The following is a 24,257-nucleotide window of genomic DNA, read 5'->3' on the forward strand; positions in this document are numbered from 1 at the left end:
CTCATAAAGCTTGATGGGTCCTGATGGACTATTAGTGGGTCCCAGTGCTAAAACGTTTGGGAGCCATTACATCAGAGGCATTATTTCCTTGGGAAGTTCTTCAGCTGTTCAACAAGGTTCTAAATGTGAGTTGTGGCCAACAGATTATGTATCTCATCAGCACTTCTGTTGGAGGATAAGCTCTTTAATATCAGACTTTTACACTTGATCAAATGATCATTTATTGATGTGACGCTGAAGATATGTAAAAAGCCCAGAATGTGTAAAAAGACCTTGTGTCTTATTTTGTAATAGTGTGCCTTGTTGCGAGGCAATGAAGAAAGAAGCAATAGAATGGAGGGTCTCAGGACCTCTGTGGAAAGTTAGCAAGGAGAGAGTTCTAAAAGCCCAGCACTACATGTGTGATTGTCTGAGGAGGGAGTCTTTCATTTGCATCTGACTAAGAGGGGAGGGTGTGAACAATGGTCAGAAAGGCCACCAGCCCACACTGCCTGCCTGAACTACTCCCCTTAGCGAGTCTTGATATACTTCTCTCCTAGTCCTGTTGATCTTAGCAGGACTTGCCACTCCCTGCAAAACCTGCTCTGGAGGAGATCAGGCTAATCTACCTCCTCCCCGGATGCTGCAGTGCCAAAATGGTGACTGCTGCATCCTATGTGGGAGGGGCGGTCTAGGAGGTCACCACTGGGTAAGGGAACATTAGCATATCAGAGGCACCAATCCCACTCCTCCCAAATCCAATTCACCCATCCTCCTCCCTGTGCCGCCCTCACCTGCCTATTTTGTCCCCTCCCACCACCCACTCATACCTCGCCCACTGACTTACTTTCACTGGCTAGTGGTGGGAGAAGCAGGGAGTAGGAGGAAAGGTGCAGGCGGATTTGCAACTTTCCTACTGATTTGGGGCTGTCAGTGCCAGCTTAGCATGCCTTTGGTGGCATGCATAAGATTGGGTTCTAAATGTCCATGAATACATGAGATAGATGCACAGCTCCTAAATACATGCACATTTAGGAGACAACACTGGTATGGATCAACACAGACTTGCATCAGCAATATCACTGGAGCAGGTCCAATGTGACTCTTTGTGGCTACTGGGGCATACCACAGGGCAGTGGGAAAAATGTCCCCTTATCCCAAGGAGACCTTTGATTGCCAAAAATCCCCATAGGATACTGTGGCAGCCAGGCCAGCACTGATGCATCTCCACACAAGGTTTTAGGTAGGGTGGGGCTAACTGAGTAGTCCTCACAACAACTAGTGGGGCAAACCGGCAAACAGTTGAAAAGAGCACCTGGCAATGGAGAAGTTCCCAGGAAAAATTATCACTATTATCACTATCACAATAGCCTATGACAAACCATCGCTCTTCAGGAACAGCCACTCTGACCCCTACTACCAGTATTTAAAACCACTGCTATTGATACAGAGGGTATCAACCATTGTGTTCGTTAGTACTATCTTCTAATGAGTTGTTCCCTATTATTCAGCTCCGGTCTCAGCACAATAATGTAACACTTGGGGAAGAAGATACAACCCAGAAGCCCAGCACTGGAAGCCAAGATAGAGAAGACCTCCACAGCCACCATGTATTTTCCCTTTGTGCTTAAGTAGGTCGGCACAAAGGAGAGCCAAACACTGCAGACAACCAACATGCTGAAGGTGATGAACTTGGCTTCATTGAAACTGTCAGGGAGCTTCCTGGCAAGAAATGCTACTAAGAAACTGACAATGGCCAGGAAGCCCATGTAGCCCAAGACAGAATAAAACATGGTCACAGACCCCTCATTGCATTCCAGCACAATTTCTTCCACCATGGAGTGCTGGTCAACGTCTGGAAATGGGGGAGAGGTGGCCAGCCACACAGTACAAATGCCTGTCTGAATAAGAGAACAGGAAACAACAATGGAGGTGGCCAGTCCTTTCCCCACCCACTTCCTCATCCTGCTTCCTGGCTTGGTGGCCATGAAAGCAAGAACCACAGTGATGGTTTTTGCCAGTACACAAGAAACAGCCACTGAGAAGATGATGCCGAAAGCTGTTTGTCGGAGGAGACACAGCACCTTCTCAGGTCGGTGAATGAACAGAAATGCACAGAGGAAGCAGAGCAGGAGGGAGACGAGGAGGATGTAGGTGAGATTCCGATTGTTGGCTTTGACGATGGGAGTGTTGTGGTGCTTCATAAATGTTCTGAGCACCAGAGCTGTGATCAAGGAAAAGGAAAAAGCAAAACTAATTAGACTGATCCCCAAAGGCTCTTCAAAAGAGAGGAAGCTGATGTCCTTGGGAACACAGAAATCCAGGGTTTGGGCTGGATATGTTTCAGCTGAACATTCGAAACAGTCATTCACATCTGAAAAAGAAAACATGGTATCTGCATTGTAAAAACACAGCACAAAAGCAGCAATGTCCTCCAACTCTTCCTCTCCCATATGACACTTTATTCATAAGAAAAAATAATAAGATTAGAGGTCTTATTTGAGGATGACCTGCTAACTGGGTAAGAGGCCCTTTTTCAAGTGGGTGCTCCTCTTTTTAGCAGAGGAAGAATATCTGAGCTGCCCCACCCCTGCAGTGTCTTTTCTAGTGGCTGTCTGCTGGTGTTCTTTTGCCCCTTTTAGATTGTGAGCCCTTTTGGGACAGGGAGGCATTAGTTATTTGATTTTTTCTGTAAACCGCTTTGTGAAGTTTGTTGAAAAGTGGTATAATAATAATAATAATAATAATAATAATAATAATAATAATAATAATAATAATAATAATAATAAAAATACATGGTTTCTTCGTCACAAATAATTACCATAAAAATTGCAAACTCCTACAAAGCTCCCACATAAAGTGGTCTTCATTCAAATAAGTGATACCCTTAAAGGAGGATGAGGATAAATGGGATGAGGATAAATTAATAAATTCTATGCTGAGTCATCCTTAAAGTATCAATGCCTCATGCGATTGAGTGCTTTTTAAGCTCAAACCGCAGGATTCGCTCATGTCTGCCAAGCTGGAAGGACCCAGCTAGATCTCCAGAGTCTCACAGAATTCCTTTCTAAAGTGTAACCTTCTTGTTTCAACTCTTGATCCCAAGGTGGTGAAAGCAAGAGATTTAAAAGAATGCTTTTTTTTTTTTTTTTTTTAAATATAGAAATAGTTTTTTTAACAGTATAATTTCTTTTCTTTTAATATCTGGAACAACGAAAGCTCAGTAATACTGGCACCAATGGTGGGGATTGGATGGGGCAATTAGTCATGACCAGGTCTATTAAAATTCATGTAACTGAGTCAACATGTAACTGGGATGTGAAGGGCAGCCTCCTCCGTGCCCTTTCTCTGCCCTCCAACTGCCTCCCTGCTCCCCAGAATGCCTCCTCCCCACCTAACCCCTGCCCCCGCACACCATGCTGCGGCTCCATGGTCCGTGCTAGTACGGGCGCTCGCGTGATGGTAAGGCTCGCAAACGTGCCTTATGGCACGCGTGCGACAGAGTGCGCCTGCGGTAAGCCAGAGCATCGAATCTGGGATTGGGCTCTGAGTCAACTGTGGACTTCCTTGCCTCCTTGATTTCAAGGATATATAGGATTCACTTGATCAGGTTCGTCCTTTGGTGGAGTCTTTGGTATCGTTCCACTATCAGACCTGTGAAATGGTCATGACACAATTTTGATTGCCCCATAGTCACTTGAAAGATTTGGAGCAGCATGTGCTATTCCTTATGTCAATCAGGGTGGAAATGGGTTTTGAGCTGATCTCACAAATAACTTTTTGCAGTCTACATCTTACCCTTCTGGTCTGAAATCTTCCCTTCTGGACATGGGGTGCAGTCATAGCAGCAAAAAGGCTTCCCTTCCTTCACTTTCTTCCTGGAACCGGGAAGGCAGCTCTCAGAACATACAGAAAGAGGCTCTACCTGGTCTCCAAACAAAAGAGAACATGGGTAACCTTGTGAATAATAGTGGCGGTATTGTAAAGATTCTGGGGCATGTTCATTTCTCAAGTCACATGGGAACTTTATTCCATGGCTTCCATCATGGACTATGTGGATTGGTTCCATCACATGGATGCTTTCCAATGATTGTCATCTGACTGGGTAAGGAGACCGACAATTGTGTGGAAAGGATTGTGATTGGACAAATCTCAGATCTGCCTGCTTATAGTCTTTCTGTGATTCTCAGGGTGGCATTGCATGAAACTGTCAGAAGAATAAAACAATCTCCCTTACAGTTTTGATATCTGACAGAGCGGTTCGTAGATAGCCCTTGGCATTTTATTTATTTGCAATGTTTGTATTATTGTTGTGTTTTAAAAATATGTTCTAAATATATAAATGCCAAAAGAGTCTAAACAATGAAAAGCAACTATATGGGACACACTCCCCTCAATGTCTTGCTACTGAGCATTATTCATCTTCCATCTCCTGCTAATGATGAGAGAAAAACAGAACAGAAAAACAGTGTAAGATATGATGCTACGGAATTACCATCCATTTCTTATTTCAAGACATTATTGACTTTGGGAACGTAATTTCTCTACTGGGGTTGCACAAGGGTGCCTCATCAGAAGTGTTGTGATCAACACTAATGGAACTTGTGTCCCAGCAGCACAAACCCCTTTGTAGCTGTCGCAAAAGGTGTCACACCGTATTGCTCAACATGGCCTCCGCTGCAAGCAGTGATCAGCCGTGGATGTGTAGCCCTTCCAAGACACCTGGCCTTGTCAGGGGGTTAGCATAGGAGGCAGTATCCAGGACAGGGTGAAGAGTGGACTGAGGCCAGGAAGGGGCTGGTATTAGTGGCAGTGGCACTGCCAATATCTTTACTCCTTCCTGGTCTCAATCCACCTTACTGGGTCCAGGTAGACTTGTACAAGCTAAATCAATGGCAAAAGTCCAAGTAGAACCAGTGGGATAGCAATTACCCCACGGGCAAGGGAACAAAGGAGACATCTAGGACACAGGATGCATTGTACACTCCAGTGCAATGGTTGGCTTGGGGGGGGGAATAGATTGTGATAGGGTTGGGCAGTTAAGGTACAAAACATACCTTATGCAAAACAGTTTGCCAGATATAGCTGACATTATCTGTCCAAAAACAGAAGAAGGATGGTTTCCATACATATCTATTTCAACAACTGTCTACTCTAGTGGTCTCTAACAAGGACATTAATCTATATCCATATGTGTTTAAATCTATTGTATGAATTATTTCCTGTTTCTCTGAGCATTTTTTTTTCTGTATGTTTAATCACAGACATTGTTCATCACATCTTAGATAAGCACTCCAAAATGGATGGTGTGGTCTTACCATCCCATTTGGTCACAGTTATCATTTGGGCGGCACTTCATAATTTCCTACAAGGTCCTATACTGATGTGGTTAGCATGCAGTCCAGGACATGAACATGGCAGATCCCAGATATCCAGATATCCACCTCATCTCTCTGTATTATAATGCCAGGAAACAAAAAATGAGTGATGAATCTTAAAGAAGAAAATGAAGCAGAAGAAGCGGTGAGAGGATGATTTCCCCTTAAATGGAACTGAGGAATGGTTCAAATAGTAAGGTCTGCAGCCGCATTCACTGTCTGATTAGTTACTAGTAGCAGTATTGTCTAAATCAGTCCAATATGGCAAAATTCTGGCGAGGGGCAGGCAACCTGTGAGTGGATAAGCTCACTCTGGTCTACGCACCACCACACAACTCTCCATCCCTGATCCAGCTGTGAAAAGAAGGTAAGAAGAATTCTATAAGTGCAAGTTACTCTGCCTGTCTAAAAGCTGTGCTGGAGGAACCTACCTGGTTAAACCATCTGTGCCATTTGATGGCATTCACACTGATGGTGAATGCCTGGTCTGGAGGCGCCTGGGGATCCACACTCCCAACTTTCACTCGCTGAAAGGATTGGTTGGAGGAAACAACCCAGTTGATGATATCGAGTCCAGCGACCAACTCCCCGTTTTCATCAAAGGAAACCATGTCCCCTGCACTGTTGTTAAATGAGACCCCTCTCAGAAAGTGATGGAGCTGGAGTGGAAAGGAAACAGCAGAGTTTAGAAAAGAGTCTGCACAGCACTGTGTTGGATCCTTCACAATGAGATAGAAACATCTACTCTGAAAGATCGCACGTTTCAGTTTGTTTACAGATGTAGCCATGCTTGAAATGTTAGTGCTCAACTCAGATTAATGCCAAGAAGTCACATGGCATCTTGCAGCAGGCTGTCAGTTGAAATCAATATACTTTAAGTGTGTCGTGGAAAGTAATCCTTAATGGAGCCAGACAGCACTTTCCCAAAAGGATATTCCCTGCTTTGGAAATAATTGCAGACATGGTCCTATATCACCAGATCACCCACTGAACATCTGGTGTTGATGGGACACAGAACAGACCCTCAGATATTCTTCATAGAGCTTAGAGAAGTTCATGTTCCCAGAGAGGGTTCTTACGGTATCTAGATCCCAAGCCATTGGAGATTTCAGGGTGATGCTCAGAACTTTTGATTGAATCTGGAAATGAATTCATAACCTCTGAAGATTATATGATGTGATCCAAGCTACGGCCGTACTTGAAACTCTGGTTGCCACAGAATACATCATATTACGTTATGTAGGAGGAACTTATTAGAACAGTTTAAACTGGATATGGCTGAAGTCACTATAGATATGGATATGGATATGGAATGGATGGATATGGATATGGATGGAATGGATGGATGGAATGGATGGAATGGATATGGATATGGATATGGATATGGATGGAATGGATATGGATATGGATGGAATGGATGGATGGAATGGATGGAATGGATATGGACATGGATGGAATGGATATCCACTATGGATATGGATATGGAATGGATATGGCTGAAGTCACTATGGGTGCAATCCTAACCCCTTATGTCAGTGCTTTCCAGCACTTCTGACCAAGTGCTTTCCAGTGCTTTCCAGCACTTCTGACCGAGTGCTTTCCAGTGCTTTCCAGCACTGCTTTCCGAGTGCTTTCCAGCACTGCTTTCCGAGTGCTTTCCGGGTGCTTTCGAGTGCTTTCGAGTGCTTACCAGCACTGACATAAGGGCAATGCAGCTCTGAGGTAAGGGAACTTTCCCTTACTTTGAGGAGGCCTTCGTGAGTGACACCCAACTGCCGGATGCAGCACACGTCCCATTGGCACCACTATGCCAGTGCTGGAGAGCACCTACATAAGGGGTTAGGATTGCGCCTTAACTGAAGATCATGGATCAGGAGAGAGATCTTGGGGTGGTGGTGGACAGGTCGATGAAAGGGTCAACCCAATGTGCGGCTGAAGTTAAGAAGGCCAATTCTATGCTTGGGATCATTAGGAAAGGTATTGAGAACAAAACGGCTAATATTAACATGCCATTGTACAAATTGATGGTAAGGCCACACCTGGAGTATTGCGTCCAGTTCTGGTCGCCACATCTCAAAAAGGACACAATGGAAATGGAAAAGATGCAAAAGAGGGCAACTGAGATGATTACTGGGCTGGGGCACCTTCCTTATGAGGAAAGGCTACGGTGTTTGGGCCTATTCTGACTAGAAAAGAGAGGCCTGAGGGGGGACATGATTGAGACATACAAAATTATGCATTCGAAGGATAAAGTGGCTAGAGAGATGTTCATTGCACTCTCACATAACACCAGAACCAGGGGACATCCAATAAAATTGAGTGTTGGGAGAGTTAGGACAGACAAAAGAAAATATTTTTTACTCAGCGTGTGGTTGCTCTGTGGAACTCCTTGCCACAAGATGTGGTGACGGCATCTGGCCTGGATGCCTTTAAAAGGGGATTGGACAAGCTTCTGGAGGAAAAATCCATTACGGGTTACAAGCCATGATGTGTAAGCGCAACCTCCTGATTTTAGAAATGGGCTATGTCAGATGGAAGGGAGGGCACCAGGATGCAGGTCTCTTATCTGGTGTGCTCCCTGGGGCATTTGGTGGGCCGCTATGAGGTACAGGAAGCTGGGCTAGTTGGGCCTATGGACTGATCCAGTGGGGCTGTTCTTATGTTCATGAGTAAGATCTCCCTTAGTGAATACTTTGAGAATGAGGAGCATAGATTTCCCATTACACAAATGTGTGGACTATTAAGCCATTTCTGCCCAACGTTGCATAGATGCAACAGGGACCAAATGTGTACACCTGTGGGCTGGGCAGAAATGGGTTAACTGTGTTAAATTTTTCTACCTCCCAGTCCAAGATGCCAATATTCACAGGTTGCAGTTCCTGAAAGGTTCTTTTCCGTGATCGAGTCCAACCCTCCACTGCATCTGAAAACACCAAAATAACAATGTTAACTCTTTTCTTCACCTCTTCCAGTGGTGGTGGAGGAGGCTCTATGGTGAAATCTATGGAATCAGCGAGGATGAAGGCCTGAGAGGCAATGCCACCGACCACATAGTCTCCGGAGCATTGATACTCATGAAGTGGTGGGTGAGGATCATTTACCATGCAGTTAAGAACATGGAGCTCAACAAACATTCCAGAAGGTCCCTTATAGTAAAAAAGCTAAAAATAGAGGCTTGAACAGCTGCTTATTTTTTTTTAAGTCTCATAAAGCTCGATGGGTCCTGATGGACCATTAGTGGGTCCCAGTTTCTAAAACGTTTGGGAGCCATTGCATCAGAGGAATTATTTCCTTGGGAAGTTCTTCAGGTGTTCAACAAGGTTCTAAATGTGTGTTGTGGCCAACAGATTATGCATCTCATCAGCACTTCCGTTGGAGGATAAGTAGATGCCCTTTAATGTCAGACTTTTACTTGTGATGAGATGATCATTTATTGATGTGATGCTGAACGTTAAGTTAGTAAAAAAAACCAGAATGTGTAACAAGACCTTGTGTTTTATTTTGTAATCGTGTGCCTAGAGGTGATGATGAAAGAAGCAATAGAATGGAGGGTCTCAAGACCTCTGTGGAAAGTTAGCAAGGAGAGAGTTCTAAAAGCCCAGCACTACATGAGTGATTGTCTGAGGAGGGAGTCTTTCATTTGCATCTGACTAAGAGGGGAGCATGTGAACAATGGTCAGAAAGGCCACCAGCCCACACTGCCTGCCTGAACTACTCCCCTTAGCGAGTCGATATACTTCTCTCCTAGTCTGGTTGATCATAGCAGGGCTACGCAGTCCCTGCAAAACCTGCTCTGGAGGAGGTCAGACTAATCTATCCGTTATCCCCCTCCCCTGATGCTGCAGTGCCAAAATGGTGACCGCTGCATCCTATGTGGGAGGGGCGGTCTAGGAGGTCACCACTGGGTAAGGGAACATTAGCGTATCAGAGGCACCAATCCCAATCCTCCCAAATCCAATTCACCCATCCTCCTCCCTGTGCTGCCCACAACTGCCCATTTTGACCCCTCCCACCACCCACTCCTGCCTCTCCCACTGACTTACTTTCACTGGCTAGTGGTGGGAGAAGCAGGGAGTGGGAGGAAAGGTGCAGGCGGATTTGCAACTTTCCTACTGATTTGGGGCTGTCAGTGCCAGCTTAACATTCCTTTGGTGGCATGCATAAGATTGCATATATATTCCATAAATATATGAGATAGATATTTGGTGGCATGCATAAGATGCATATATATATTCCATAAATATATGAGATAGATGCACAGTTCCTAAATACATGCACATTTAGGAGACAACACTGGTATGGATCAATACAGACTTGCATCAGCAATATCGCTGGTGCAAATCCAATGTGACCCTTTGTGGATACTGGGGCATACCACAGGGCAGTGGGAAAAATGTCCCCTTATCCCAAGGAGACCTTTGATTGCCAAAAATCCCCATAGGATACTGTGGCAGCCAGGCCAGCACTGATGCATCTCCACACAAGGTTTTAGGTCGGATGGGGCTAACTGAGTAGTTCTCAGAACTAGTGGGGCAAACCGGCAAAAGGTTGAAAAGAGCACCTGGCAATGGAGAAGTTCTCAGGAAAAATATCACTATTATCACTCTATCACAATAGCCTATGACAAACCATCGCTCTTCAGGAACAGCCACTCTGACCCCTACTGCCAGTATTTAAAACCACTGCTACTGATACAATGGGTATCAACCATTGTGTTCGTTAGTACTATCTTCTAATGAGTTGTTCCCTATTATTCAGCTCCGGTCTCAGCACAATAATGTAACACTTGGGGTAGAAAATACAACCCAGAAGCCCAGCACTGGAAGCCAAGATAGAGAAGATCTCCACTGCTACCATGTATTTTCCCTTTGTGCTTAAGTAGGTCGGCACAAAGGAGAGCCAAACACTGCAGAAGACCAACATGCTGAAGGTGATGAACTTGGCTTCATTGAAACTGTCAGGGAGCTTCCTGGCAAGAAATGCTACAAAGAAACTGACAATGGCCAGGAAGCCCATGTAGCCCAAGACAGAATAAAACATGGTCACAGACCCCTCATTGCATTCCAGCACAATTTCTTCCACCATGGAGTGCTGGTCAATGTCTGGAAATGGGGGAGAGGTTGCCAGCCACACCAGGCAAATGCCTGTCTGAATAAGAGAGCAGGAAACAACAATGGAGGTGGCCAGTCCTTTCCCCACCCACTTCCTCATCCTGCTTCCTGGCTTGGTGGCCATGAAAGCCAGAATCACAGTGATGGTTTTTGCCAGTACACAAGAAACAGCCACTGAGAAGATGATGCCAAAAGCTGTTTGTCGGAGGAGACACAGCACTTTCTCAGGTCGGTGAATGAACAGAAATGCACAGAGGAAGCAGAGCAGGAGTGAGACGAGGAGGATGTAGGTGAGATTCCGGTTGTTGGCTTTGACGATGGGAGTGTTGTGGTGCTTCATAAATGTTCTGAGCACCAGAGCTGTGATCAAGGAAAAGGAAAAAGCAGAGCAAGTTAGACTGATCCCCAAAGGCTCTTCAAAAGAGAGGAAGCTGATGTCCTTGGGAATACAGAAATCCTGGGTTTGGGCTGGATAGGTTTCAGCTGAGCATTCGAAACAGTCATTCACGTCTGAAAAAGAAAACATGGTGTCTTCATTGTAGAAACACAGCACAAAAGCAGCAATGTCCTCCAACTCTTCTTCTCCCATACCCTGCTAACTGGGTAACAGGCCCTTTTTCAAGTGGGTGCTCCTCTTTTTAGCAGAGGAAGAGTATCTGAGCCGCCCCACCACAGCAGTGTCTGTTCTAGTGGCTGTCTGCTGGTGTTCTTTTGCATCTTTTAGATTGTGAGCCCTTTTGGGACAGGGAGGCATTAGTTATTTGATTTTTTCTGTAATCCGCTTTGTGAAGTTTGTTGAAAAGTGGTATATAAATAATAATAATAATAATAATACATGGTTTCTTCGTCACAAATAATTACCAAAGAATTGCAAACTCCTACAAAGCTCCCACATAAAGTGGTCTTCATTCAAATAAGTGATACTCTTAAAGGAGGATGAGGATAAATGGGGATGAGGATAAATTCATAAATTCTATGCTGAGTCATCCTTAAAGTATCAATGCCTCATGCGATTGAGTGCTTTTTAAACTCAAACCACAGGATTCGCTCATGTCTGCCACGCTGGAAGGACCCAGCTAGATTTTCAGAGTCTCACAAAATTCCTTTCTAAAGTGTAACCTTCTTGTTTCAACTCTTGATCCCAAGGTGGTGAAAGCAAGATCTTTAAAAGAATTTTTTTAAAAAAGGAATTAGAGAAAGTTTTTTAAAAAGTGTAATTTCTTTTCTTTTAATATCTGCAACAACAAAAGCTCAGTAATACTGGCACCAATGGTGGGGACTGGATGGGGCAATTAGTCACGATCAGGTGTACTGAAATTCATGTAACTGAGTCAACATGTAACTGGGTTGTAAAGGGCAGCCTCCTCCCTGCCCCCTCTCCACCCTCTGCCTGCTTCCCCCCTCCACAGAATGCCTAATCCCCAACTAACACCTGCCCCCGCTTACCGTGCTGCAGCTCCACGGTCCGTGCTAGCACGGACACTCGCCTGGCGGTAAGGCTCGCAAACGTGCCTTATGGCACGCGTGCAACAGAGTGCGCCTGCGGTAAGCCAGAGCGTCAAGTCCGGGATTGGGCTCTGAGTCAACAATGGACTTCCTTGCCTCCTTGATTTCAAGGAAATATAGGATTCACTTGATCAGGTTCGCCCTTTGGTGGAGTCTTTGGTATCGTTCCACTATCAGACCTGTGAAATGGTCATGACACAATTTTGATTGCCCCATAGTCACTTGAAAGATTTGGAGCAGCATGTGCTATTCCGTAAGTCAATCAGGGTGGAAATGGGTTTTGAGCTGATCTCACAAATAAATTTCTGCAGTCTATATCTTACCCTTCTGGCTTGCAATCTTCCCTTCTGGACATGGGATGCAGTCATAGCAGCAAAACGGCTTCCCTTCCTTCACTTTCTTCCTGGAACCGGGAAGGCAGCTCTCAGAACATACAGAAAGAGGCTGTACCTGGTCTCAAACAAAAGAGAACATTTAATCTTGTGAATAATAGTGAACATATTAATCTTGTGAATAATAGTGGCGGCATTGTAAAGATTCTGGGGCATGTTCATTTCTCAAGTCACATGGGAGCTTTATTCCATGGCTTCCGTCATGGACTAAGTGGATCGGTTCCATCACATGGATGCTTTCCAATGATTGTCATCTGACTGGATAAGGAGACCGACAATTGTGTGCAAAGGATTGTGATTGGTCAGATCTCAGGTCTGCCTGCTTATAGACTTTCCGTGATTCACAGGGTGGCATTGGATGAAACTGTCAGAAGAATAAAACAATCCCCCTCCCTCATAGTTTTCATATCTGACAGACGGGCTCGTAGACGACCCTTGGCATTTTATTTATTTACAATGTTTCTATTATTGTTATGTTTTAAAAATATGTTTTAATAATATAAATGCCAAAAGAGTCCAGACAATGAAAAGCAACTACATTTGACACAATCCACTCAATGTCTTGCTACTGACCATTATTCATCTTCCATCTCCTTCTAATGATGAGAGAAAAACAGAATTTGGTGTGAGAAAAGATGCTACGGAATTACCATCCATTTCTAATTTCAAGACATTATTGATCTTGGGCACGTCATTTCTCTACTGGGTTCGCACAAGGGCGCCTCCTCAGAAGTGTTGTGATCAACACTAATGGAACTAGTGTCCCAGCAGCACAAACCCCTTTGTGGCTGTCGCAAAAGGTGTCACACCGTATTGCTCAACATGGCCTCCGCTGCAAGCAGTGATCGGCCGTGTAGCCCTTCCTGGCCTTGTCAGGGGGTTAGCATGGGAGGCAGTATCCGGGACAGGGTGAAGAGTGGACTGAGGCCAGGAAGGAGCTGGTATTAGTGGCATTGGCAGCGCCAATATCTTTACCCCTTCCTGGCCTCAATCCACCTTCCTGGATCCAGGTAGACTTGTACAAGCTAAATCAATGCCAAAAGTCCAAGTGGAACCAGTGGGATAGCAATTACCCCACGGGCAAGGGAACAAAGGAGACCTCTAGGATTGCCCTCCCCCAGGACGCACTGCACACTCCAGTGCCATGGTTGCCTTGGGGTGGGGGTAGATTTAGATAGGGTTGGGCAGTTAAGGTACAAAACATACCTTATGCAAAACAGTTTGCCAGATATAGCTGACATTATCTGTACAAAAACAGAAGAAGGATGGTTTCCATACATATCTATTTCAACAACTGTCTACTCTAGTGGTCTCTAACAAGGACAATAATCTATATCCATATGTGTTTAAATCTATTGTATGAATTATTTCCTGTTTCTCTGAGCATTTTTTTTCTGTCTGTTTAATCACAGACACAGTTCATCACATCGTAGAAAAGCACTCCAAAATGGATGGTGTGGTCTTACCATCCCATTTGGTCACAGTTATCATTTGGGTGGCACTTCATAATTTCCTACAAGGTCCTATACTGATGTGATTAGCATGGAGTCCATGACATGAACATGGCAGATCCCAGATATCCAGATATCCACCTCATCTCTCTGTATTATAATGCCAGGAAACAAAAAATGAGTGATGAATCTTAAAGAAGAAAATGAAGCAGAAGAAGCGGTGAGTGGATGATTTCCCCTTAAATGGAACTGAGGAATGGTTCAGATAGTAAGGTCTGCAGCTGCATTCACTGTCTGATTAGTTACTAGTAGCAGTATTGTCTAAATCAGTCCAATATGGCAAAATTCTGGCAAGGGGCAGGCAACCTGTGAGTGGATAAGCTCACTCTGGTCTATGCACCACCACACAACTCTCCGTCCCTGATCCAGCTGTGAAAAGAAGGTAAGAAGAATTCTATAAGTGCAAGTTACTCTGCCTGTCTAAAAGATGCTCTGGAGGAACCTACCTGGTTAAACCATCTGTGCCATTTGATGGCATTCACATTGATGGCAAATGCCTGGTCTGGAGGCTCCTGGGGATCCACAGTCCCAACTTTCACTCGCTGAAAGGATTGGTTGGAGGAAACAACCCAGTTGATGATATCGAGTCCAGCGACCAACTCCCCGTTTTCATCAAAGGACACCATGTCCCCTGCACTGTTGTTAAATGAGATCCCTCTCAGAAAGTGATGGAGCTGGAGTGGAAAGGAAACAGCAGAGCTTAGAAAAGAGTCTGCACAGCACTGTATTGAATGCTTCACAATGAGATAGAAACATCTACTTTGAAAGATCCCACGTTTCAGTTTGTTTACAGATCTAGCCATGCTTGAAATGTTAGTGCTCAACTCAGATTAATGCCAAGAAGTCATATGGCATTTTGCAGCAGGCTGTCAGTTGAAATAAATATACCATATTTTTCACTCCATAAGACACACTTTTCCCCCCAAAAAAGTGGGGGGGGGGGAGTGTTTGCGTCTTATGGAGCAAATACTGCAAAAAAGAGTGCATGTTGGGGACCTTAATGAAGGGGGGATCTTCATGCGAGTTTATGATCCCATTCACCCTAATAAAGGGGGATCTTCATGCCAGTTTATGATCCCATTCACCCTAATAAAGGGGGGATCTTCATGCCAGTTTATGATCCCATTCACCCTAATAAAGGGAATCTTCATTCCAGTTTATGATTCCATTCACCCTAATAAAGGGGGGATCTTCATGCCAGTTTATGCTCACATTCAAAAAACGTCATTTAAAAAATGTGGCATTAGCAATGCCTTAGATCAGGGGTGCAAAATATGTCGATCGCGATCGACTGGTTGATCGCGAGGCAAAATGAGTCGATCGCAGGCTTCTCTCCCATCCACGCATTCCTGGGAGTGAGCCCCTTTGACTCTACTGGGGCTGACTCATGAGTAGACCTGGAGAGGAGCCTCTCGCAGGCAACTCTCCTGTCCACGCATCCCTGGGAGTGAGCCCCTAGCAGGTGAGTGAGCCCAGGGAGGGAGCCCAGGGAGGAAGCCCCTGGCAGGCTTCTCTCCTGTCCACGCATCCCTGGGAGTGAGCCCCCGTTGACTCTACTGGGGCTGACTCATGAGTAGACCTGGTGAGGAGCCACTGGCAGGCTTCTCTCCCATCCACACATCCCTGGGAGTGAGCCCCGTTGAATCTACTGGGGCTGACTTACCTTTCCCCTGTTTTTGCACTGGTATGTATGGAGATCTGCCCCCCCAACTTCCATCTGTTAGTTCTGTGTGCAAGGGGTTTTGCACTGGTCTTGCTGTGGTGTCTATATAGAGATCTTCCCTCCCCCACACCTTTCCCCTGTTTTTGTACTGGTCTGTATAGCGATCTGCCCCCCTTCCATCTGTTGGTTCTGTGTGCAAGGGGTTTTGCACTGGTCTTGCTGTGATGTCTATATAGAGATCTTCCCTCCCCCACACCTTTCCCCTGTTTTTGCACTGGTCTGTACAGAGATCTGCTCCCCCCCCCACTTGTATTGGAATCGAGGAAGATCTGGTGAGGAGGTAGATGTGGTGTCAGCAGTGGCCCCTTTAAGGGTAAGGCCTGGGCATCCAGCAGAGTGTGCTGCACAGCTGCTGCCACTTGAAGGCAATAGGGCCCTCAGGGATATAAGAGCACCTGAGGCAGGAAGGGCTCCACTTATTTATGTGAGTCAGCCTTTTCCTACATGAAGATCATTAAGTTCCAACATGACTGATGAACATTTGGAAGTGTGCTTGAGGCTGGCTGTCAGCAGCTACCGTCCGGACTATGCATCCTTGGCTGATTCACTTCAGTGCAAGTCATCAAAGTAAACTCAAGTAATTACAAAAATGTTTATAGTTAATTATGTTGTGTTGTGCAATATTGGCTCATGTGGTTATGCAAGGTACACCAACATATATTGTACACATAAATGTTATATGTTATGATGGCGTGAACATTGTAAAAAAACTCTGGTAGATCTCCGGGCCTTGCTGGGTTTCAAAGTCGCTCTCGAGCCAAAAAAGTGTGAGCACCCCTGCCTTAGATGGAAGTTAAGATGGTATCTTATATGAGGACAGCGAAGAAAGTGATGTCAGAGATTGTGAGCAAATGAGCTTCATAAATTCTGACTCTAGCGATGATGAGTTCTTGGGGTTTCCAGAAAACTACAGTACTCAAACCTTTAACTTTCTCCACTTGTTAATGACAGTGATAATGGTTCTTAATGCCACTGTTGACTGCTGTTCACTTTACATGGTTCAAATGTTATTCTGTTATAGTTTATTAAATATTTTATTACACTATTTGGTTCAGAATATTTTTTTCACTGTTTTCACTGTTTTCCACCTCTAAAAAATAGGTCAGGTGCGTCTTATGGAGCGAAAAATATGGCACTTTAAGTGTGTTATGGAAAGTAATCCATAATGGAGCCAGACAGCACTCTCCCAAAAGGATATTCCGTGCTTTGGAAATAATTGCAGACATGGTCCTATATCATCAGATCACCCACTGAACATCTGGTGTTGATGGGACACAGAACAGACCCTCAGATATTCTTCATAGAGCTTAGAGAAGTTCGTGTTCCAGGAGAGGGTTCTTACGGTATCTAGATCCCAAACCATTGGAGATTTCAGGGTGATGCTCAGAATGTTTCATTGAGTCTGGAAATGAATTCATAACCTCTGAAGATTATATGATGTGATCCAAGCTACGGCCCTACTTGAAACTCTGGTTGCCACAGAATACATCATATTACGTTTTGTACGAGGAACTTATTAGAACAGTTTAAACTGGATATGACTGAAGTCACTATGGGTGCAATCCTAACCCCTTATGTCAGTGCTTTCCAGCACTGACATAAGGGCAATGCAGCTCTGAGGTAAGGGAAAAAATATTCCCTTACTTTGAGGAGGCCTCCGTGAGTGACACCCAACCGCAGGATGCAGCACACGTCCCATTGGCACATAAGGGGTTATGATTGAGCCCTAACTGAAACAGGTCTAGTATCTCTAGCAAGGGCTCAGTCCACATTTCTGGCTATTGTCATTAGCTGGGTATCTAAGGAGAACCCAGGTGTGGTAGTATGCCCATAATGCCAACCTGGTCCTTTAGAAGTGGTATAGCTTTATCCAGAGTGTCATCTGGATAGAGTGGCGTCATCAATGTGTGGATGCCGCTTCAGTCCAAATCTCGGGAAGACTTCATCTTGAGGTTTCATATAGATGTTAAAGATCAGGGGAAGCAGGAGGGTAAATGTGAAATATTTTGAAAATCCAAGAAACCCTGGGAGTGTTAGAGCTAGAAGGTCTCCTCCTGGCACTAAGAATATATGAGAGTATGTGCTGGGAAGGCACTAGCAGGACAGCACAGGCCTTCCTATCAGCAATCTTTACTGTCATTTACAACAGGTAGCACTGGTGCAGTGGTTGTTATGCTGGCACTGTCAACCCAGAGAACCGAGTCATAAATCCCTTTCTGGATACATTTGACCTTCAAGGTGCAGTTTAATCTTCTCATCCTTACCTTCAAACCCCCAAAGACTTTTCAGTAGTAGTTGGCAACCTTCAGTCTCGAAAGACTATGGTATTGCGCTTTGAATGGTGGTTCTGGAACAGTGTCTAGTGTGGCTGAAAAGGCCGATTCAGGAGTGACAATCCCTTCCACACTGGGAGCAAGTGCAGTCTGTCCCTGGTCTGTCTCCCTGGCTATGGGCCTTCCTTCTTTGCCTCTTTGCCTCAGTCTGTTGGCAAAGTGTCTCTTCAAACTGGGAAAGGCCATGCTGCACAGCCTACCTCCAAGCGGGCTGCTCAGAGGCCAGGGTTTCCCACCTGTTGAGGTCCACTCCTAAGGCCTTCAGATTCCATTTGCAGATGTCCTTGTATCGCAAGGACATCCAGTATAGAAGACATCCAGTATAGAAGACTTTCCAGTATAGAAACAAAAACCACCTCTTGAATTTCCCAACAAATACATTGAAATTATTTGAGTGGCAACAACAGAATTATCTTGTGACTGGGTTTTACCATGAAGACTATAGAAAACTGGGTCCTTTTGCTACATCCAGGGACCTGGACCACAAAACATTGTCCAGCAAATTTACCTGCCACAACTGTTGATGCTGAATCTTCAGACCCCCTCCATCCGTCATTGCTTTGTGATGGAGTCTACCTGAGGACATGGCTTGTAAGGCATGGGCCACAGCATAGACAGCATTGTAGATACTGTAACTGTGGCCCGTCATGCTCATTTCAAAAAAGGGTCCAGGAAGGTTCTCCAGCTTCTCCTCCCCTGTGCAAATATCCCCCTTCACTGTAACCAGGTCTGAATCTGGGAACACACAAGCAAAGGCCTGTTGCCAGAAGTCCCTGATAAAGCCATCTTCCTTTGTGTGGGAAGGGCTTCTGCTCTCAATGAAATGGTGAAATCCTGGTAAAATATTGGAGTGAATTTGGAAAGAGAGAGTACCATTGATGATTTCTGTAGAACAATTCCTTTGATAGACAAATGAAGTGAGCACCACTTGGGCTGTCATGATCCAAACTTTACCATTTAGTTCTCTTCTCATGTCATCTTCGTCTACTACATATGGTAACCATCTCAGAAATGCCATGGAGTAGGAGTCTCCATTGCCCAAAATAACACTGGCTTTGCTACTCATGATTGTCTCATGTATTTTTGTCCCCTGAGCCCACATGTCTTCTATTTCAGAGACAAAAGAAAAAACAGGAGCTCTGGCAGTGAATTCAAGACAGATGCCTCTCTGGGAAAGCATTGGAACCACCATTTGCATAAACCTTTCTCCATTATCGTTATCCATAGTAACCAGTCCAATCCATGTCCAACCAAAATGTAGAAGTAAAGAGCAAATTCCCACATACTGAACATCTTCCTTAGGGACCATCTGATAGAAGGGAAGTCCTGGGGTCTTCTCATTCATCACTGGAGCCGGACCATAAATGAGCTACAGAGAGATTGGAGGTGGGACAAAAACCATCAGCATTTGAACTTTAGCTCCAAGTGTTTGAAGACATTCAGGCCCAAATCCTAATCCACTTTCCAGCACTAGCTGTGCCAATAAGATGTGTGCTGCATCCTGCAGTTGGGGGGTGTCATGAATATGTACAGTTTAGGCCTAGTAACATGTAAAGCCTGAACCAAGCTATAACAGTAGCACAGAAGTGGCTTGCATTTCCTAGCTGCTAGGAATTTACAACTCAATGGAAGGTGATTATGTAGGACCTAGGCAGCCAGAAAGACACCCATCAAGGATGGAATGCAGCTGTAGATCTCCAGGGGGGAGGGAAGAGCTGAGAGGGCGAGCTTCCAGCCCCACTTCCGGAGGACAGGGTCTTTTGGTCTTGTGGTCTTTGGTCTTTGTCTCTTGGTGAGATAGGTGGTGGGTGCACATCCTGCCCTGCCAGGACCATGTGGCCCATAGATAACTGGCCTGAGGATCTACAAAAGAAGCTGACCCAGGTGAGAGTCAGAGAATAATAGAGTTAGCCAGTTAGCTTTGTTTTTTTATGCTGATATGTTTCCTAGAAGTTTTTATGCCTCTAGCATTTGCTGCCTTTATAACTTTTTGGAATCCCTATGTACTTAATAAAGTAAAAAAAAATTTTTTTTAACATGTTGGTTCATTGTCTGCTGGGGACAAAGTTTCAAAATCCTGCCTAGCCGTTCAGCAAGCTACCAAAAATCCTCATTGTGGACTAGTAACTTGAGGACTGAGACTTTAAGTAAAGAAAGTGCTCAGTGCCTACAAGGGATATAGTTAAGCCTAGAGGGTCTCGGTGTCCCTGGACTGAGGCACTGGCTCTTACAGGGTGGTGGCAGTACTACTGAACAGGGATCTTTGAGGGCTCTAGGGTTCAGAACCAACAACACTGAGCACCCAAAACCCTGGGAGTGTGAGACCAAGTGTACGACAGGGGGCACTCACAGAGGCTCCTCAAGTAAGGGAATGTTTGTTTCCTTTTTTCAGAGCTGCATTGCCCTTATGTCATTGCTGCAAAGTGGGTTAGGATTGTGCCCTTAGATATACAAGTATGTGCCACTTAGCAATGGACCACATAACAACAGACCATATATATCACTGTGGTCAAAACACAAAAAAGAGATTCATAAAGTACTCCTATTTATTTCAGCATGAAGGGCTACTATGACATTCAGAATTACACAATAATTTCTTATTAGAGACCCATATTCAGAGTTCTGTTCATCATGATTAGTTGCCCTCTGGCAGAGAAGGAAATGAAATTTGTCCAATTACTTCATGTCCATCCGTTTGTGTCTCCAGGTAAAAAAAGTCCAGCCTGCAAGGACAAAGGAAGTGTGAAGGAAGTGTTACATTCCCATTCTCTATACAACAACATGCATATCCTACCTGTGGAAGCTTGTAGATATCCAAGAAGGTGGCCACATATAGTGAGGTCTGGGCATCCAATCCTCCAATAATTGCTATCAAGTCATGCTGGAACTCACAAATGTAATTGGGGATGAATCTCTCCATTTTGGATAAAAGTAGCATTGTGGCATGATAGGTTGACTTTGCAGTGAAATAGTTGTCATAGATCTGAAAGCCCAAGGTGACATTGGGCAAAAGCTGAGGGTTTTCATTGATCTCCTTGATCGCAAATGCCAAAGCCAGGATGTGCTGGTAATTCTTAGGCACTACACTAGAACAAGAGTTCCATTTCAGAAGGAGATTTCATACATATGTAAATGACTTTTTCATATCCCATATATTCATAAATTATGAGAATCAAAACTGTTCAGTGGTATGACTTAAGTCACACATGTATACACATAGCAAGAAATGTTTTAATCATGTCATAGAGTCATTTCTCACGAATTGCCTCATACACACAATTAAATTAAGCTGTAGAAAATATGAAATCAGAACAAATTGGGACTTGTCCCATCCTGATCAGGAATGAGGAAAGGATCGAGGAGGTGGTGGTTTTCATTCCCACAATGCAAATCAGATGAAATAAAGTCTACTGTATTTAAAGCCAAATGACAGAAGCGTCAACAAGGATAGAGACGGAGAACTAGGAAGTGTCTTTTCTGAAGATTGGACATGACTGAAAAATCAGTCCCAGCAAGGCGGTCAGACAAGAACTTGGGATAGAGAACCTTTCAGGGCAACATAAGAAGAGCCCTGCTAGGGGAGACTAAGGTCCTGTTTAGTCCAGGATCTTGTTCACCTCAATGACCAATCAGACGCATTTGGCAATCCTAAGAACAGGTCATGCAGACAAATCCCCTTCTCCCAGCACCGCTTCCTAGCAGCCTTGTATGCAAGGATTTACAGTCAATTCAACCTAAATCTCTCAGTGCCAATGCAGTTGTGCCAATGATGCAAATGTTGAATCCTGCGGGGGTGCTGCTTGTCCAGAAGGCCTCCTCAAGGTATGAGATCATTTGTTCCTCTGGCCCAGGTCAAGTATCCGCTGCCCAAATGGGTCAATTTCTATCTGCACCACCTCATTGGCTGGCACAATTCTGAGTGAGGTTGGGGATGTTGACTGCTACCTTTGATATGTCCCCTTCCTGACCACAATATACCTCCTCACTGCCCTGGTCTCCATCCCATTCCCTCCCATTCCCTCATTCCCCCATTCCCTCCCCATTCCCCCACACCCAACCATCCACACCAACTGACCAGGACAGGGACTTTTCTGGTGGCCACTGGTGCATAACCACTCGCTGCTTCTGGCCTGACTGCACTGAATGGTGGGTCATGTTTTGTGACTACTGTAAAACACACTGTACTTCTGGTCGGTGATGCAGAGGTCGAATAGGATTAGGCCCTAAGTGTTTTTCCTGGATACTCCTGTGGAAACCTGCTGACCCCAATATTTGGACCAACCTAGCAGCAGGAAGGTGAAGACAGGCACTATTCTTTAATTTTTCCCTTGATCATGGCAGCAAAAGCCCCCCTTCAGGGATTGTCTTTGTTAGAAGTACTGAGAAACCTATGGTTGTGTGACAAGGTCAGGTGCATAGGCTGAGTGTCTTGCTTCTCCCCCATCATCCCACGGCAGGCCATAGCAGTCTCATCAGGTCACCATTTCCCATTTTAAAAACATGTAAATGAGTGGCAATCACTACATCCTGAAACAGGGAATAATGTACCTAAGGAGAGACAATGCAGTGAAATAATTCCTTTTGCCTGGCCCGACTCTCCTGTCAATCCATTTTCCTGGATGAACACTGTTCTAGCATTATGATAGAGGAGAAAACCTTTTCTCCAAAACATGCATAATTCTCCACACACATCAGTAAATAAAGAACAGAATAATCACACAGAAGTTGGTAGAGGAAAGGAATGCACTCATATCATGATTCCTCCCCCCCCCCCCGCCCCCTAAATTGTGCTAAAAAGAACATTCTTCCTCGGAGCATTTCCTTACTCAGAAAAAGAATACCAAGAATCCATTGAGCAGTGAGGTGGCTAAGTTTGCAGACGACACCAAACTTTTCTAAGTGGTGAAGACCAGAAGTGATTGTGAGGAGCTCCAGAAGGATCTCTCCAGACTGGCAGAATGGGCAGCAAAATGGCAGATGTGTTTCAATGTCAGTAAGTGTAAAGTCATGCACATTGGGGCAAAAAATCAAAACTTCACATTTAGGCTGATGGGTTCTGAGCTGTCTGTGACACATCAGGAGAGAGATCTTGGGGTGGTGGTGGACAAGTCAATGAAAGTGTCGACCCAATGTGCAGCAGAAGTGAAGAAGGCCAATTCTATGCTTGGGATCATTAGGAAGGGTATTGAGAACAAAACGGCTAGTATTATAATGCCGTTGTACAAATTGATGGTAAGGCCACACCTGGAGTATTGTGTCCAGTTCTGGTCGCCGCATCTCAAAAAGGACATAGTAGAAATGGAAAAGATGCAAAAGAGGGCAACTAAGATGATTGCTGGGCTGGGGCACCTTCCTTATGAGGAAAGGCTACAGCGTTTGGGCCTATTCTGCCTAGAAAAGAGAGGCCTGAGGGGGGACATGATTGAGACATACAAAATTATGCAGGGGAAGGATAAAGTGGATAGAGAGATGCTCTTTGCACTCTCACATAACACCAGAACCAGGGGACATCCACTAAAATTGAGTGTTGGGAGAGTTAGGACAGACAAAAGAAAATATTTCTTTACTCAGCTTTTGGTTGGTCTGTGGAACTCCTTGCCACAGGATGTGGTGACGGCATCTGGCCTGGATGCCTTTAAAAGGGGATTGGACAAGTTTCTGGAGGAAAAATCCATTATGGGTTACAAGCCATGATGAGTAAGTTCAACCTCCTGATTTTAGAAAGGGGCTATGTCAGATGCAAGGGAGGGCACCAGAATGCATGTCTCTTGTTATCTGGTGTGCTCCCTGGGACCATTTGTGGGGCCGCTGTGAGATAAAGGAAGCTGGACTAGATGGGTTTATGGACTGATCCAGGACTGATCCAGTGGGGCTGTTCTTATGTTCATGAGTAAAATCTCCCTTAGTGAATACTTTGAGAATGAGGAGCAAAGATTTCCCATGTCACAAGTGTGTGGACTTTTAAGCCATTTCTGCCCAACGTTGCATAGATGCAACAGGGACCAAATGTGTACACCTGTGGGCCAGGCAGAAATGGGTTAACTATGTTAAATTGTACAACCTCCTAGTTCAAGAGGCCATATTCACAGGTTGCAGCTCCTGAATGGCTCTTTTCAGTGATCGAGTCCAACCCTCCACTGCATCTGAAAACACCAAAATAACAATGTTAACTCCTTACTTCACCTCTTCCAGCAATGGTGGAGGAGGCTCTATGGTGAAATCTATGGAATCAGCGAGGATGAAGGCATGAGAGGCAATACCACCGACCACATATTCTCCGGAGCGTTGATACTCATGAAGTGGTGGGTGAGGATCATTTACCAT

The 24,257-nt window shown here is 44.8% G+C and overlaps 2 protein-coding genes across 2 annotated transcripts; both read right to left on the reverse strand.

The window, feature by feature from the left end:
* Positions 1-1,457: 1,457 nt before the first annotated feature.
* On the reverse strand, positions 1,458-8,461 carry LOC136653386 (vomeronasal type-2 receptor 26-like). Its single transcript, XM_066630290.1, has 4 exons — positions 8,321-8,461; positions 5,789-6,016; positions 3,778-3,904; positions 1,458-2,203 (listed from the first exon to the last, which is right to left on the reverse strand). Exons 1-4 carry the CDS (start codon positions 8,459-8,461, stop codon positions 1,458-1,460), a joined length of 1,242 nt encoding a protein of 413 aa, XP_066486387.1.
* A 1,621-nt stretch (positions 8,462-10,082) lies between these two features.
* On the reverse strand, positions 10,083-24,257 carry LOC136653387 (vomeronasal type-2 receptor 26-like). The gene is made up of 6 exons (XM_066630291.1): positions 24,112-24,257; positions 20,826-21,019; positions 18,442-18,668; positions 14,324-14,551; positions 12,298-12,424; positions 10,083-10,978 (listed from the first exon to the last, which is right to left on the reverse strand). The coding sequence occupies exons 1-6, from the start codon at positions 24,255-24,257 to the stop codon at positions 10,083-10,085; spliced, it is 1,818 nt and encodes a 605-aa protein (XP_066486388.1).

The sequence above is a fragment of the Tiliqua scincoides genome, chromosome 5 (assembly GCF_035046505.1).
Source record: "Tiliqua scincoides isolate rTilSci1 chromosome 5, rTilSci1.hap2, whole genome shotgun sequence".
NCBI lineage: Eukaryota > Metazoa > Chordata > Lepidosauria > Squamata > Scincidae > Tiliqua > Tiliqua scincoides.